Source organism: Pipistrellus hanaki (assembly GCF_964339955.1).
Source record: "Pipistrellus hanaki genome assembly, chromosome: 13".
NCBI classification, from domain to species: Eukaryota; Metazoa; Chordata; class Mammalia; order Chiroptera; family Vespertilionidae; genus Pipistrellus; species Pipistrellus hanaki.
In genome coordinates, this window is record NC_140515.1 from 23,602,472 (window position 1) to 23,614,822 (window position 12,351).

The 12,351-nt window shown below is 58.0% G+C and overlaps 1 protein-coding gene across 1 annotated transcript in view; it reads right to left on the reverse strand.

The window, feature by feature from the left end:
- DNAH1 (dynein axonemal heavy chain 1) overlaps positions 1–12,351 on the reverse strand; it is a 68,606-nt gene that overhangs the window by 11,688 nt on the left and 44,567 nt on the right. Inside the window, exons 42-55 of the mRNA XM_084901864.1 lie at positions 12,105–12,245; positions 11,841–12,001; positions 11,258–11,415; positions 10,751–10,924; positions 9,965–10,003; positions 7,095–7,273; positions 5,875–6,105; positions 5,039–5,235; positions 4,437–4,572; positions 3,346–3,554; positions 2,951–3,122; positions 1,572–1,763; positions 1,075–1,185; positions 48–233 (exon numbers count right to left, since the gene is read on the reverse strand). Coding sequence (XP_084757990.1) covers positions 48–233; positions 1,075–1,185; positions 1,572–1,763; positions 2,951–3,122; positions 3,346–3,554; positions 4,437–4,572; positions 5,039–5,235; positions 5,875–6,105; positions 7,095–7,273; positions 9,965–10,003; positions 10,751–10,924; positions 11,258–11,415; positions 11,841–12,001; positions 12,105–12,245 — 2,286 coding nt within the window. The remainder of the gene's footprint in view (positions 1–47; positions 234–1,074; positions 1,186–1,571; positions 1,764–2,950; positions 3,123–3,345; positions 3,555–4,436; positions 4,573–5,038; positions 5,236–5,874; positions 6,106–7,094; positions 7,274–9,964; positions 10,004–10,750; positions 10,925–11,257; positions 11,416–11,840; positions 12,002–12,104; positions 12,246–12,351) is intronic.

Below are 12,351 nucleotides of genomic sequence, written 5' to 3' on the forward strand. Positions count from 1 at the left end.
CAGGAAGAAATGCCAGGGGGCGGTCTGGGAGATGCCTGCCCGCCCACCTCCGTCACGTCATTTTTGTTGAGGTTGCGCAGGCTGGCCAGGGCTGCGTCCAGGGCAGGCAGTGCCTCATCCAGATCCTTCTGGGCATCATCGGCAATCGCTTGTGCCTTCTGGGCCTTCTCGTTGGCCTTGATCTCCTCTGCCTGCACTGACTTCCGGGTCTCCTCAGCAATGGCAGTGTCCACCTGGGGACCAGAGGCAGGGAGGGCCCAGCTGGTGGCCAGTGGCAGGGATAGGTGTGCCCTTGCCTCTCAGTCTCCTCAGGTGGAAGGAAATGAGGGTTGGGCTGCCCCATCCTCTGAGGACCCTCTTAACTTTGACAGGCTTTGGAGATCTGGAACGCTAAGAGCCCTTTCTAATCCTGAGTGCTCACTGTGGCCTGGCCTGGGGCTCGGTTTTACAGGATTGAGCCTAACAGCCCTCTGGGCAGGGCCCCCTACGCCCACAGGGCACCTCCATGTAAGACAGAGGAGGCGCTGCTCCCACCGCCGTCTCCATCTGCTGGGAAAAGTTCCAATACACTGACTTGTAGAGCAGGACTCCTGCCAGAAAGCTGTCATAGTGGCCGCGCAAATCTGCGATGTCTGTGGGGGTGGGGCTCAGACACCCCCAGAGAGACTGGGCAGGTATGCATGGCTGCCTGTGCTGGCCCTGCCATTTAGCCCTTTTGTTATTATTAGGGTTTGGATTTGTCTTGCTCTTTTTAAAAAATTTTATTTTATTTTTTAAAATGTATCTTTATTGTTGAAAGAATTATAGATGCCCCCCCCCCCCTTCCCCTATTGACGTTCTCCACCCACCTCAAACCGCCTCCTACCCCCCAACCCCCCTACCCCCCCACTCCCTGCCCTCCCAGTGTTTGTCTTTCTCTTCACCATATCCCCTGCCTGGTGCAGTGCTTGACATAGAATAGGCTCTGACCAAGCATTTGTTGAGTAAACAATGACCTCTGAATGAGGAGATGGTACAGACAGGCTAAGCAAGCTGCAGGGGTCAGACAGCAGGGATTGGCCGGAACACCCCCACCTTGATCTGCTCCATGGTGACCAAGGTGTCCTTGGCAGCCTCTTCCAACAGGGGGCGCATAATCTCCAGCTCCTCCTGCATCTTGACCACATCCTCTGAAGTTCGCAGCAGCTGGGGTTGGAGGGCACAGAGGAAAAAAATCAGGTGTGACAGGGGACCAGAGAGAGAGAGAGCCTGACCTGGAGGGGGCTGGAAGGAGGGCCCTGCAGGGCTGTCCTCACTAATGAGAGGATGTGGCCAGCAGCTTCAGTGGCCTCGAGGTTGCCCAGTGGAGCCCAGAGGAAGGGAGCAGTCCCCTGAGAATCTGTGGAGAAATCCGCTTTGGCCTTGCCTATGGACTGGCAGCTTTTGCTCTTTTGATAAAGAAGGAAGCCACCCATTTAAACACTGCGGCTGCCAACCGAAAGGCGAGGCTGGGCTGCCGGGATCAGGGCTAAGGTTGAGGGGGCAGAGCCACGTGCAGCTGGCCGTTGCCCACAAGCTCCGCCCCAGCTCACCTTGTCCAGGCCGCTCTTCATGCGGTTCTTGGCGGTTTTTAGCTCCTGTTTCTTCTGCCCGATGAGGATGGAGAAAATATTGAGCAGCTCCAGGTAGCTCTTGGGGGTCACATAGTTGTGCCGAGCCAACTCAGCCAGGTACTCAATACACTTCTTGGTCACTGACTGGTGGATATACACGCAAACCTGAATCTGTGGGGGGGAGACCACTGATGATGGCCTTGTAGAGCCCCCGGCAAAGGGTACCAGTGTGCCCTGGAAGCCACCGTAGCCTGGTCCCGAGAAGAGAGCACGTGCAGGAACCTCAAATGCCCCACATACTCACTCCCTCCTATGACCTCACAACCTCACCTATTCTACAGATAAAAACCCATGACCCAGCCTGTCCAGTGTTGCTCAGTGGTTGAGCATCAACCCAGGAGGTACGGGTCCATTCCCGGTCAGGAAACATGCCGGGTTGCAGGCTCAGTAGGGGTTGTGTAGGAGGCCACCAATCAGAGATTCTCTCTCATTATTGATGTTTCTATCTTACCTTCTCCCTTCCTCTCTGGAATTAATAAAGACGTTTTTGTTTTTTTTTTTTAAAATCCATGACCCAGAGAAGTTAAGGGGCTGTCAGAGCAGAGCTGACTTTGAATGTGGAGTTAGCATCTCCCAGCTCTTGGCCCAGTCATAGCCGCCATGACCTGCCACTCTTTTTTTTAAAAAAAATATATTTTATTGATTTTTTACAGAGAGGAAGGGAGAGAGATAGCAAGTTAGAAACATCGATGAGAGAGAGTCATCGATCAGCTGCCTTTTGCATACCCCCTACTGGGGATGTGCCCGCAACCAAGGTACATGCCCTTGATCGGAATTGAACCTGGGACCTTTCAGTCCACAGACTGAGCCAAACCGGTTTTGGCAACCTGCCACTCTTCAAGAGCCCTAAGGTGAGGTCCCCTCTTAGACTGGATCTGAGGTATGGGAGGGCCCAAGGCCTCAGCACAACTGAAGGGAAATGGGAAATGGGTTCACCCCAACTCTTGGCTTTCATGTGCCTGTCACTCAGGTTGGACCAGACAATTCTAGCCTCTCCCCCGCCCACTCCGTCTGTGGTCCGGGGTTGTGACGGGGAGTTCTTTGAAGAAAGCTGCCACAAAGCCCTCAGGGAATAAGATAGAGGGTAACTAACTGTGTGCCAACCTCCTACATCCCCGTGATGATCTTGTGGCACTCCCATTATACAGATAAGGAAACTGAGGCTTAGACAGATAAAGCTGTTTACTTAAAGGCTTACCATCAGTTGTGGGCCTAGGACTCTCACCCAGGCCTCGGTGACCCCAAGCCCAAACCTAAACATTTCCCCCTGATGGCTTGTTTCTAACCAAGACACTTACCAGTCCTTCAATTACTTCAGAGGTGGCTTCCATTTCTGGAATCTCATTCAGATATGCGGTGGCCACAGAATGCAGGGCCTCTGCCGGCCACTCGTTAAACCAGTCGATGGTGCAGCAGTTGACTAAGGACGGGAACTGCCTCAGGCGAGCGCGGAAGACCTCTCCGATGGGACTAGAGGGCCAGGAGTCCAAAGGAGGCCCTGAGATACCGACTTACACCCCCAGGAACCCAGGACCCAAGGCCCTTCCATAGCCCAGAAGCTTGGCAGCCGGGAGGCAACAGACACACCCAGACCCAATGGTATGGTGGCGAGGCCCAGGCCATTTCTCAGGGCTGGCCAAGTGCACCCCACCCAGCCCTGCTGCCCCTGTGTGGCTGTGACGGCTGCCTGTACCTCATACACAGCACCATGTGGATGTTGCTGCGCACGCGCCCGGTGTAGGCAGCCATGAGGTTGGCCTTGGTGGGCTGAAGGCCATGCTCCTGGATGTAGGGCCTCATGGTGTTGAAAATCTGGTCCTGCTCATCCAGGTTGTAGAGGTTGGGAATGTCCCCTGAGTTCAGGACGTTGTTGATGTCCTCCAGGAAGGACTCGTTCTTGATCTGGGGATGGATGGGGGTGGGGGGGGGGGCTGAGCCTTGAAGATGGCTCCCAGGTGTTGGGCTCCACAACCATGGTCTCACTGGACCTTCACAACAGCCCCTCCTGCCACTGAGCCTCAGAGAATGCCAGGGTCACATAAGTGATCTCACAAGTCGTGGTGTGGGGCTTGCCTCCAGGCCAGCCCTCCAGCAGACCCTGGGCACCATACTGGGCTGCGGAAAGGCCCTGGGTTCTGGGTGGGAGCTGTGCCGACTTCCTGTTCGTTTTTCCTGCCTCTCCGTGTCTCAGTTTTCTCACAGAAAGAAACTGGCCACAGGCAGCAATGGGTCCTGGCCAGCGCCAGTGCCAGAGGGCATGCTCCCGTGGCTGACTCTGTGAATCCAGGAGTAGGAGCAGAGGGGTCCATGTCAGGGTGGGGCACATCCCAGGGATTTAGCCACGGCCCAACCTGACACCAGCCAGGTTTAACCTCTGCTCTATTTGTCTTGAGGCCCCAGAGCAACAACCTCTCCTCTCAGAGATGTGGGGAGAGGCCTCACGCATAGGGAGCTCCAGGGGGAGCAGCCCCTAACGGGGAGCCATGGGCACAGCACTTTGGGCACAAGTTGGGTGGTCCTTGAGGCAGGACGCTGTTGGCCAGTGAGTGGGTGCTGCTTGTGGTCAGCTACAGTGCCAGGGGCCTTCTTTACAGTTGGGGAATAGTAAGGATATATGCCTCATGTACCTGACCTACTCAGCTGTGGATCCCCCTGGTCCCGACTGTCCCTCCTAAGACCCGCCCCATTGGCAGTGCCCTGGGCATGAAGGACTGAGAACACCATCCAGGATACCAGGATGGATGGGGTTATATCCACCCACTCTGAACCTTGACCACTGCCCACCTGGGTGTCCGAGAACAGAAAGGTGATGGGCATGTTTTGCATGCCAGCCTTAATCAAGACCTTCTTGACATCTTCACGCCACTCAGTCATGCCATAGCTCTTAGATAGCTCAATCTGGAAGCACTCGTACTCGGCCCTGGAGATGAGTTGGGAGAGAAATGACAGAGCTTGGGACTAAGTGCTGAGGTGCTAGTAGGTGCTCACCCCCACCCCAGTCAACCAGAGTCATGCTTCCACCACGAGCATATCTGTAGACTCTCTAGGCCCTGACCTGCTCTCTTGCCTCCAGACCTTTGTTTAGGCTGTTCCCTAGACCTGAAATGCCCTTCCCTCCCAACCTCCCAACTCTGATTCTAGCGCAGGCCCACAGCTGCCACCACCAAGCATCCCTCCTGATGCTGCGTGTACCCCCTCCCCTCAGCAGCACAGGGCACTGCTGCTGCCTCTTCTTGGGCCCCCGGTCTTTCCAGTTCTCACTCCTCCAGAAGCCCACGGGCTGGGTGGTCTGCTGTGGGGCTGCCTTGCCTTCCCCGCGCTGTGGAAGGACATGGATGGAACCGACAGTCTGCCCCCAGCTGCCCCCTGCCCACTGGGGCCCTCACATGTGCGAGGTGAGCTGCGTGAGGGAGTTGCGTCCGCTGCCGCCCACGCCCAGCAGGAGTGCGTTGCCCAGGGCCTGGCGCAGGGTGCGGCTGATGCGGCAGATGTGGCTCAGGGCGTCCATGAACAGGACTAGCTTCAGCTTGGTTGTGTTGATCTGGTTGTAGTCCTCCATGTACTCCTCGATCACCTGCATCATCTGGGTGGGGTAGGGTGTGGGGGGAGAACTGGGTCCTCCCTGTCTGTCCGTGCACCTGGACCCGGAGGGGGAGCTCCTCCCCACAGCCTGCCCTGCTCCTCTGCGCGTGGAAGGGTGTTGGGCCTTAAGAAGCCAGGTCTACCTGGACGAGGCGTGACCCACTGGACACACGGAGGCCTGAAGTTCAGGGTCAGACCCTGCCTTCTCTCTCTGGTGCTCACCAGGACGTACGGACCCTGGTGGGAGCTCTTGGGAACGAGAGAGAGGTGTGGAGCGAGGCCATCAGGAGGCTCGCAGCCTCGCAGCCTAAGCCTCTGACTCAGGCCTCTGCCTGCCTCCCTGGGCCCTAACTCAGACTCGGGCCAGGGGCCCTGCTAGCCCTCTGTGAGTGGATGAGAGCCCCCAAACAGGCACAGCAGGTCCCTGTTCACAGAGCCTGTCTCAGCTGAACCACAGGATTGGGCCAACGGGCCCACCCGAACCTAACTGACAGGTGAGGAGCCAGGGCTCAGAGGCAAATGCTGCCTGAAGGCCCAGAACTGGCCTAACCCGGTTACTACCGGCTGCAGAGGGCGTGGGCCCCAGGGGTGCAGAGTGAGGAGGCCCTGCCAGGGGTAGGGTAGCAGCCAGGCCCCTGACCTTCTTTTGGCTGGTGATGAGCTCGTAGGACTTGACGTCAGAGCCTGGTGACATGAAGTCCCCGTAAAGGATGGGCTGGAAGGGGCAGACCTCGCTGAAGGTGACCTCCCACTCCTCCATGCGGCTTTCTAGGAGCTTGTCGAACCAGCTGCGGTCCTCCTCGTTCACCAGGCGGTCGCGGAACACGCGGCAGTTCTCGTGGTACCACAGCCGCAGCAGCTGCACCTTGTCCTGTGGCCACCCCAGCATCAGTGCCCGCCCCAGCCCGGGGTCCTCAGCCCCCTCACAGCTCCCGGACTGGGGGGCGGGAGGAGCCGCAGCTCTCGGGCCTGGCCCTGCACGGAGACCAGGTGAGGGCCTCTTGCAGAGGCGGCGGGAGGTGCACCTGCTGACCGACTGAGGGCCGAGCCCTGCAGTGCTGCCTGCTGGGCACCCAGCTCCATCAGCCGGTCCTCACTTCCCCCCTGTAATGGCTCCTGGGGCTCCCCAAAAGCTAAGCCTGGGGGGAATGCCTGATTTTTTTTTATACCTTCCCAATACATCACATCTAACCACTCAGCAAACTCCACTGATTTGACCTCTCGGACTCTGCCCCATCTCTGTCTCTGCTGCCACTTCCATCCCAGCTCCCTGCCTCCCCTGGGTGACGAGCCCACCCTCAGGAACCCCTCAGTCTTTTCTCTCAATTCCTTTGGTTATAGCTTGGTGGGGCCAGGGGGCTCCCGTCTTGTTCTCTCTCCCTGCAAGCCTGGGCTCTGCACACACTGACCCACCCATTCTCCATTATGCAGATCTGCCCCTCGCCCCGCCCACCCCTCCTTCGGGATGCTGTTCCCCTGGCAGCCCACAGTGCACCTGAGCGTCCAGCACACCTGACACCTGCCCCCTGCTGTACTTCCTGTTCTGCCTCCAGGTGCCTTTTATTGCTGGAAGGTGCTCCACTCACTCTCCCTGCAATCTCCTGACACCCGAGCCCCCCATCAGGAGCCCTCCCTGCCTGGCCTGGCCTGCTCTGTGGCCCGTCACCGCGGCCGTTCTAGGCATGGGCTTGCCCTGTAGGATGGCGCTCAGCTGCACCAACACGGGGCTCCCGGGGCCTGGCTTGATCAGGGCGGGGGAGTTTGGGCAGGGAGGCCTGGAATTGGGGGGCTGGAGAGGAGAGGGAGGGCAGAGTGGGTGCTTCTCGGCGGGACACCGGGGAGGGCCTGCCAGAGCCTCACCTCGACCTTGGCGGGGTCGGCCATGAGCATGCCCTGGAAGACCTTGGAGAGGTCCCTCAGGTTGAAGGTGTAGTGGGACTTGGCTGGCGTGGGCAGCAGCTGGGAGGTGATGGTGGAGTACACCACGATGGTCGCTTCCACGAGGGGATCCGTGAAGTGGGCGATGTGGGGGGCCCCGGCTGTGGGAACAGGAGTGGGCCTGGGTCACAGAGGCAGGAGCTCCCTGTGCAGCCTCTGAGGATCCTCGCCCCTGCCCTCGCGGGTGCTGTGTTCCCACCCAGACACCCCTTCTTCACCACCCTTCAGCTCCTCTCGATGCCATCTCCTCCAGCAGGCCTTCCTGACGTCCCCCACCTCATGGTGGGTAGTCTCCCCGCTTTGGCATCCTCATTACTGACTCCGCCTGTCTGTGCGCTGGGCACTGGGATGCATTCAGTGCTGGGCGGCCATGACTCTCTAGCCCTAAGCCCTGGCGCCTAGGCATGGGCTTGTTTGCCGTGGTCAGCAAACTCACTAGTCAACAGAGCCAAATATCAACAGGACAACGATTGAAATTTCTTTGGAGAGCCAAATTTTTAAAACTTAAACTTCTTCTAATGCCACTTCTTCAAAATAGACTTGCCCAGGCTGTGGTATTTTGTGGAAGAGCCACACTCCAGGGGCCAAAGAGCCACATGTGGCTCGTGAGCCGCAGTTTGCCGACCACAGCCCCAGGGGACTGTATCCCAGACATGAGACAGGCCAGTTCTGAGCCATGCACGGGGAGTCGCATGGCCCATGGGGGGCTGGAGCTCACGGTAACCTCAGGCTCACCGTGGCGCTGCCCAGCCTCCAGCCTGCCTGCCTCTTCCCGAACAACCATTTGCTTGCTCTTTGAAAAGGATCTAATTCTCTGTTGGGAACCACAATTCTGTCAGCAGGAACCTGGGGCAGAGCGGGGCCCCAGAAACGGGAAAAGTAAAAGGGTTCTGTGCACACAGGTGCTGCTCCAGGTCCTGGGCACAGACACTCCTCACTCAACAAGCGAGCATGCTCATGGGAGGTAGACGGACAGATCCACCAGCGAGTGGGCAGAAACAGGTGACAGAAAGTGCCGTGGAGAGGCTGGCAGCAGAGAGAGGTTGGGAGAGCCGGGCTGGGGGGTTCTGACATGGACCTCACAGAGGAAGGGCTTCAAGCAGAAACGTCAAGTGAGGTGCAAGCAGCCCCAGAGCTGGAGACAGGGTTCAGAGACAGGGCCCTGTGGGCTGGGCACAGACCCCAAGGCGGGAACACCTGGGGTGTTAAGGACCAGGGCCAATAGGGTGGCTTTGCCTGCCACTGATGGGACTTGGAGGCTTGCCAGAGAGAGAGAGAGACAGACACAGAGAGAAAGAGAGAGAGAATATTATTTGATTCAACATTTGAATGGATCCCTCTGGCAGCAAGTAGAAGATGGGCAGACAGAACAGATGGAAGCCGATGGATGGATGCAGAGGGTGAAGGCAGGAGCAGGGGACCAGGGAGAGGGCTGCTGCGTGAGGATGGGGTGGCTGGGTGGGTTCTGGAGGGACAGTCGGCAGGACCCCCTGACAGATGTGGTGTGAGAGAGGGGGCGCTGGGGAACGCTAAGGCTCTTGTCCCGAGTGACTGGAAGACACACCGCTGTCACCTGAGATGAGAGGGCCTGGGTCTGACATGTTCAGTCTGAGACGCCCCGTGGACATCTAAGAGACAATGTGGGGTCAGGGGCTTGGGGAGAGGTCAGCACCAGGATGGACTTCATTGCTGGGATAGGATGAGATGGTGGGCCAGGGGGGTGAGGTCAGAGGAGGAAGAGGCTGGAAAGCAGGCCCCAGTCACTCTAGGGAGGGTGGCTAGTGCGGGGAGGGGGTGGGGGGAGATACCTGAGAGAAGGAGGTTGGGTCATTGCCCACAACCAGGGCAGGGGAGGACCCAGAGCTGACCTTTGGTCTGGCCAACGAGGAACTTGACAAGAGCACTCCTAGGGCTGTGGAGGGGCTCAAGGGAACATGGGAGGAAAGGGCTGCAGCCAGCAGCAGGGGACAGGGCTTCTGAGGAGTTTTTCTGTCAAGGCGAGCTGAGAAATGGAGTGATGCCCTGGGCACGTGGGAAGGGCCCTGGAGAGGTGATTTTGTTTTTAGATGTTAAGATGAGAGAAATCAAGACATGTTTGCAGGAGGGACTGCTGGTGTTGGAGAGGTTGGAGGTGGGGGGGGAGCCAGGTCTTCAAGCAGGCACCAGGGGCTGGGGCTCCGGTCTCAGAGGAGGGCTTGGCCGCATGGGGAAGTAGGGAAGTTCACTCCTGGGAGTAGGAAAAACTGCAGGAGAGAACCCTGAGGGAGGCCTGGGTGCAGGTCAGAGGGGATGTGGGGGCCGAGGGGGGGTGCTGTCTGGTGACAGCCTCTTTCAGCGGAGGGGGAGCAGAGGGGGACAGAGTTCTGGAGTGTCCACAGCCTGCTGCAATGACCGCAGCCCTGCCCTGTGTGAGCTGCCTCAGGAGGGATGCCCGACCCCCTCCAGGTCCCCCAGCTCTTGGTCCACGCTACCACTCGGAGAGGCCAGCTCTTCTTTGAGCCTCTGCCTCTTCACACGGTGGGAGGCTGTTGGATCCTTTATTCATCCAAACTTGGCTGCTATTATGGGCCAGACACTAGCCCAGGCATGAAGGACTGACAGCCAGAAGAAGGGGTGAGTGAGCCTAGGAAGGCAATGGCCTCGGCGCTAACCTTTGCTCTAACGAAGGCCCACGGTCCCCAGAGGAGCCTGAGGAAGGTTCACTGCGGTCTGGTCCCAGCCTCAGCCACACCCAACCGGAGCCTGAGGCTCACTCTGGAACCAGAGCCCCTTCCACCCAGGCCTGCACTTACGCACGGGATCCCGGTAACTCTTTTCTCCGAGGAGTCCAGCTAGAGAGTGGGAGAGAGACACGAGCTCGGAGTTAGGTACGGCCCTTGCTGCCCACCTGTTGGCTGCTCTGAGAGTAGCCACTGACCCCCTGCCTTGAGCAATGTGGTCCCCTCTCCCCCCTAAGCTGGGCATGTAGGCACACCGGGCCTATAGCACCTGGGGGCAGGGCAGGCAAGGCCCAAGGACCGAAGGCTTGACTCCCATCAGCCAAAACCTGGCAGAGTGCCCAGTAGAGCTCACAGACAGTGTGTTGGGTGGGAGGTGGGCTGGTGGGGGAAAACTCTCTCCTGGGTGGACTTTCCTCCCAACCCCATGAAGGATCAGGACCACTCTGGCCATTCTATCTTGATGGCTTTTCCCAAGTTCCAAAAGTAAATCCTTCCACCAGTGTTTCTGAGCAAGTACTAACAGATACGTGGGTTCTCGGCAGCTAAATGCATATGTGTACATATATATATATATATATCATATTTAGCAGTCCCCACCTTCCAGGCTTCATGCTAGATGCTCTACATGCAATGTCTCTCTTACTTTTCAGGACTTGGAGTGGTGAGTACTGATATGATTGCCCATTTTTCAGAGGAAGAAACTGAGGCTCAGAGAGGGTCATGAATTTGCAAAGGTAACATAGCTAAAGAAGGGGCAGAGCCAGGTCAGTGGTTTCCAGCGGCTGCCCAGCTGTCCTTGGTGTCCGGCCTAGGCTTCTGCCTCTGCCATGGCCTCCCCCACTCCCGCCCAATGCTCACCCATCCAACTGCCCAGGATGGTGGAGAAGATGCACTTCTTGCTGGCCTCGTCCAACTCAGAAAAGGTCAGGTAATTGAAATGGCGCGTCAGCCGTGGAGTGATGGCATTCCTGCCTCCGCCCGGGGGGCCCATGGCACAGACAAAGTTGATGTCCACCAGTTTCTTGAAGGCTCCTGGAGCGGAGGCAGGAAGTCAGGGGGGCCCTGCCCAGGGCTGCAGTATGACTTTCGTGAGCCCTGGGCACTTTTGCCTTGATGGGCCTCCTCCTCCATTAGAAATGATTTAAAATGGTAATTTACAACAGCATGGGTATAAAGACAAATGTACTCACATACATTTAATTTTCTTGGAGCTAAAAGTCCATTTGCCCCATGAGCTTGAAATAAGTTAGAACATTTCTGTGGACCCGCTAAAAGTACGGTGGCCCCGGCCCTGCGCCTACGATGCCTAAAGGAGGAATGACCTGCCCTGCCCACTCGCCACTGCCCCAGGCTGCCGGCACGCACCGATGTTCTTGCGGTCATACCAGCCGCCATGGTCCATCCACTGGCGCAACAGCTCGACAGGCGGCTGGGCACCGTATGTCTCCAAGGCTGGCATGTTCAGGTCGTCGATGAAGAAGATGAAGTTACGCCCCAGGGGCGGTCCAAACACGCCCTTCCGCCTGTGAGGAGGGGCTATGTGAACACCAGGTGCTCTGGGAACTCAGAGGCAACTTCTGGAAAGCCCTCATCAACTTTGGCCGCATCTGAATGGCTGGATCTCTTGAGCAGTCCCTTGTCCTATTCTGAGTGTCCTAGCACATCACACCTGGCTGCCCTAAGTCTGGTCTCTCTCAAGGTGTCTTGCCTCCTAGGCATATGGATAATAGGCCCTGCCAAAGGGGAAGGGCTCAGTAGGAATTCCTGATGGAAGGCGGCTCCAGAACAGTCAGCAAGGGAGCCCAGCTGTCCCCCACCTCCCACCACCACCACTGGGGAGGCTTCTGGCAAACCCAGGAGCATAATTTGGTGGGGAGGTGAGACAACAGTTGGTTCCGACAGACTGGGGGATCCTTGGAGCCTAGGAAGGAACGAGGAGTATACATGCCTCTTGTCCAGCTTGCCGTCGATGACGTCCTGGGTTTGGTTGGCCGAGGTGCGCGCTGAGAAGATGAGGAAGTGGCTGATGTACTCCATCGGCAGGTTCTTTAGGAGCTTGTCCGAGATGGTGAGGGTCTTCCCCGTGCCTGTTGGCCCGATGCACAGCACCTGGGGGTGTGGGGATCTCTTAGAGGGCCCAGTGCAGAGCAGGGGCCAGCCACCCCGACCTGGGCCTTGGGTAGGGTGAGGCAGGGCATGGTGGGGCACTCACAGGCTTGTGGTTGGTGAGCAGCATGCCCAGCAAGTAGGACATCTGCACGGTATCCATGGTGGGCACGATGATGTTGCAGTAGTTGATTTCTGGCAACATGGTGAATGGAGCAGAAGAGTCCATCCACTTCACCCAGGCAACCTGGAACCACAGGTGGCTCAGGGCTGGGCCTGGAACCCCTCCCCACCAAACCCCTGGCCAAGCTGCACTGCTGGGCCTTGGCAAGAAGACCCAAGTGAGGGGCTGC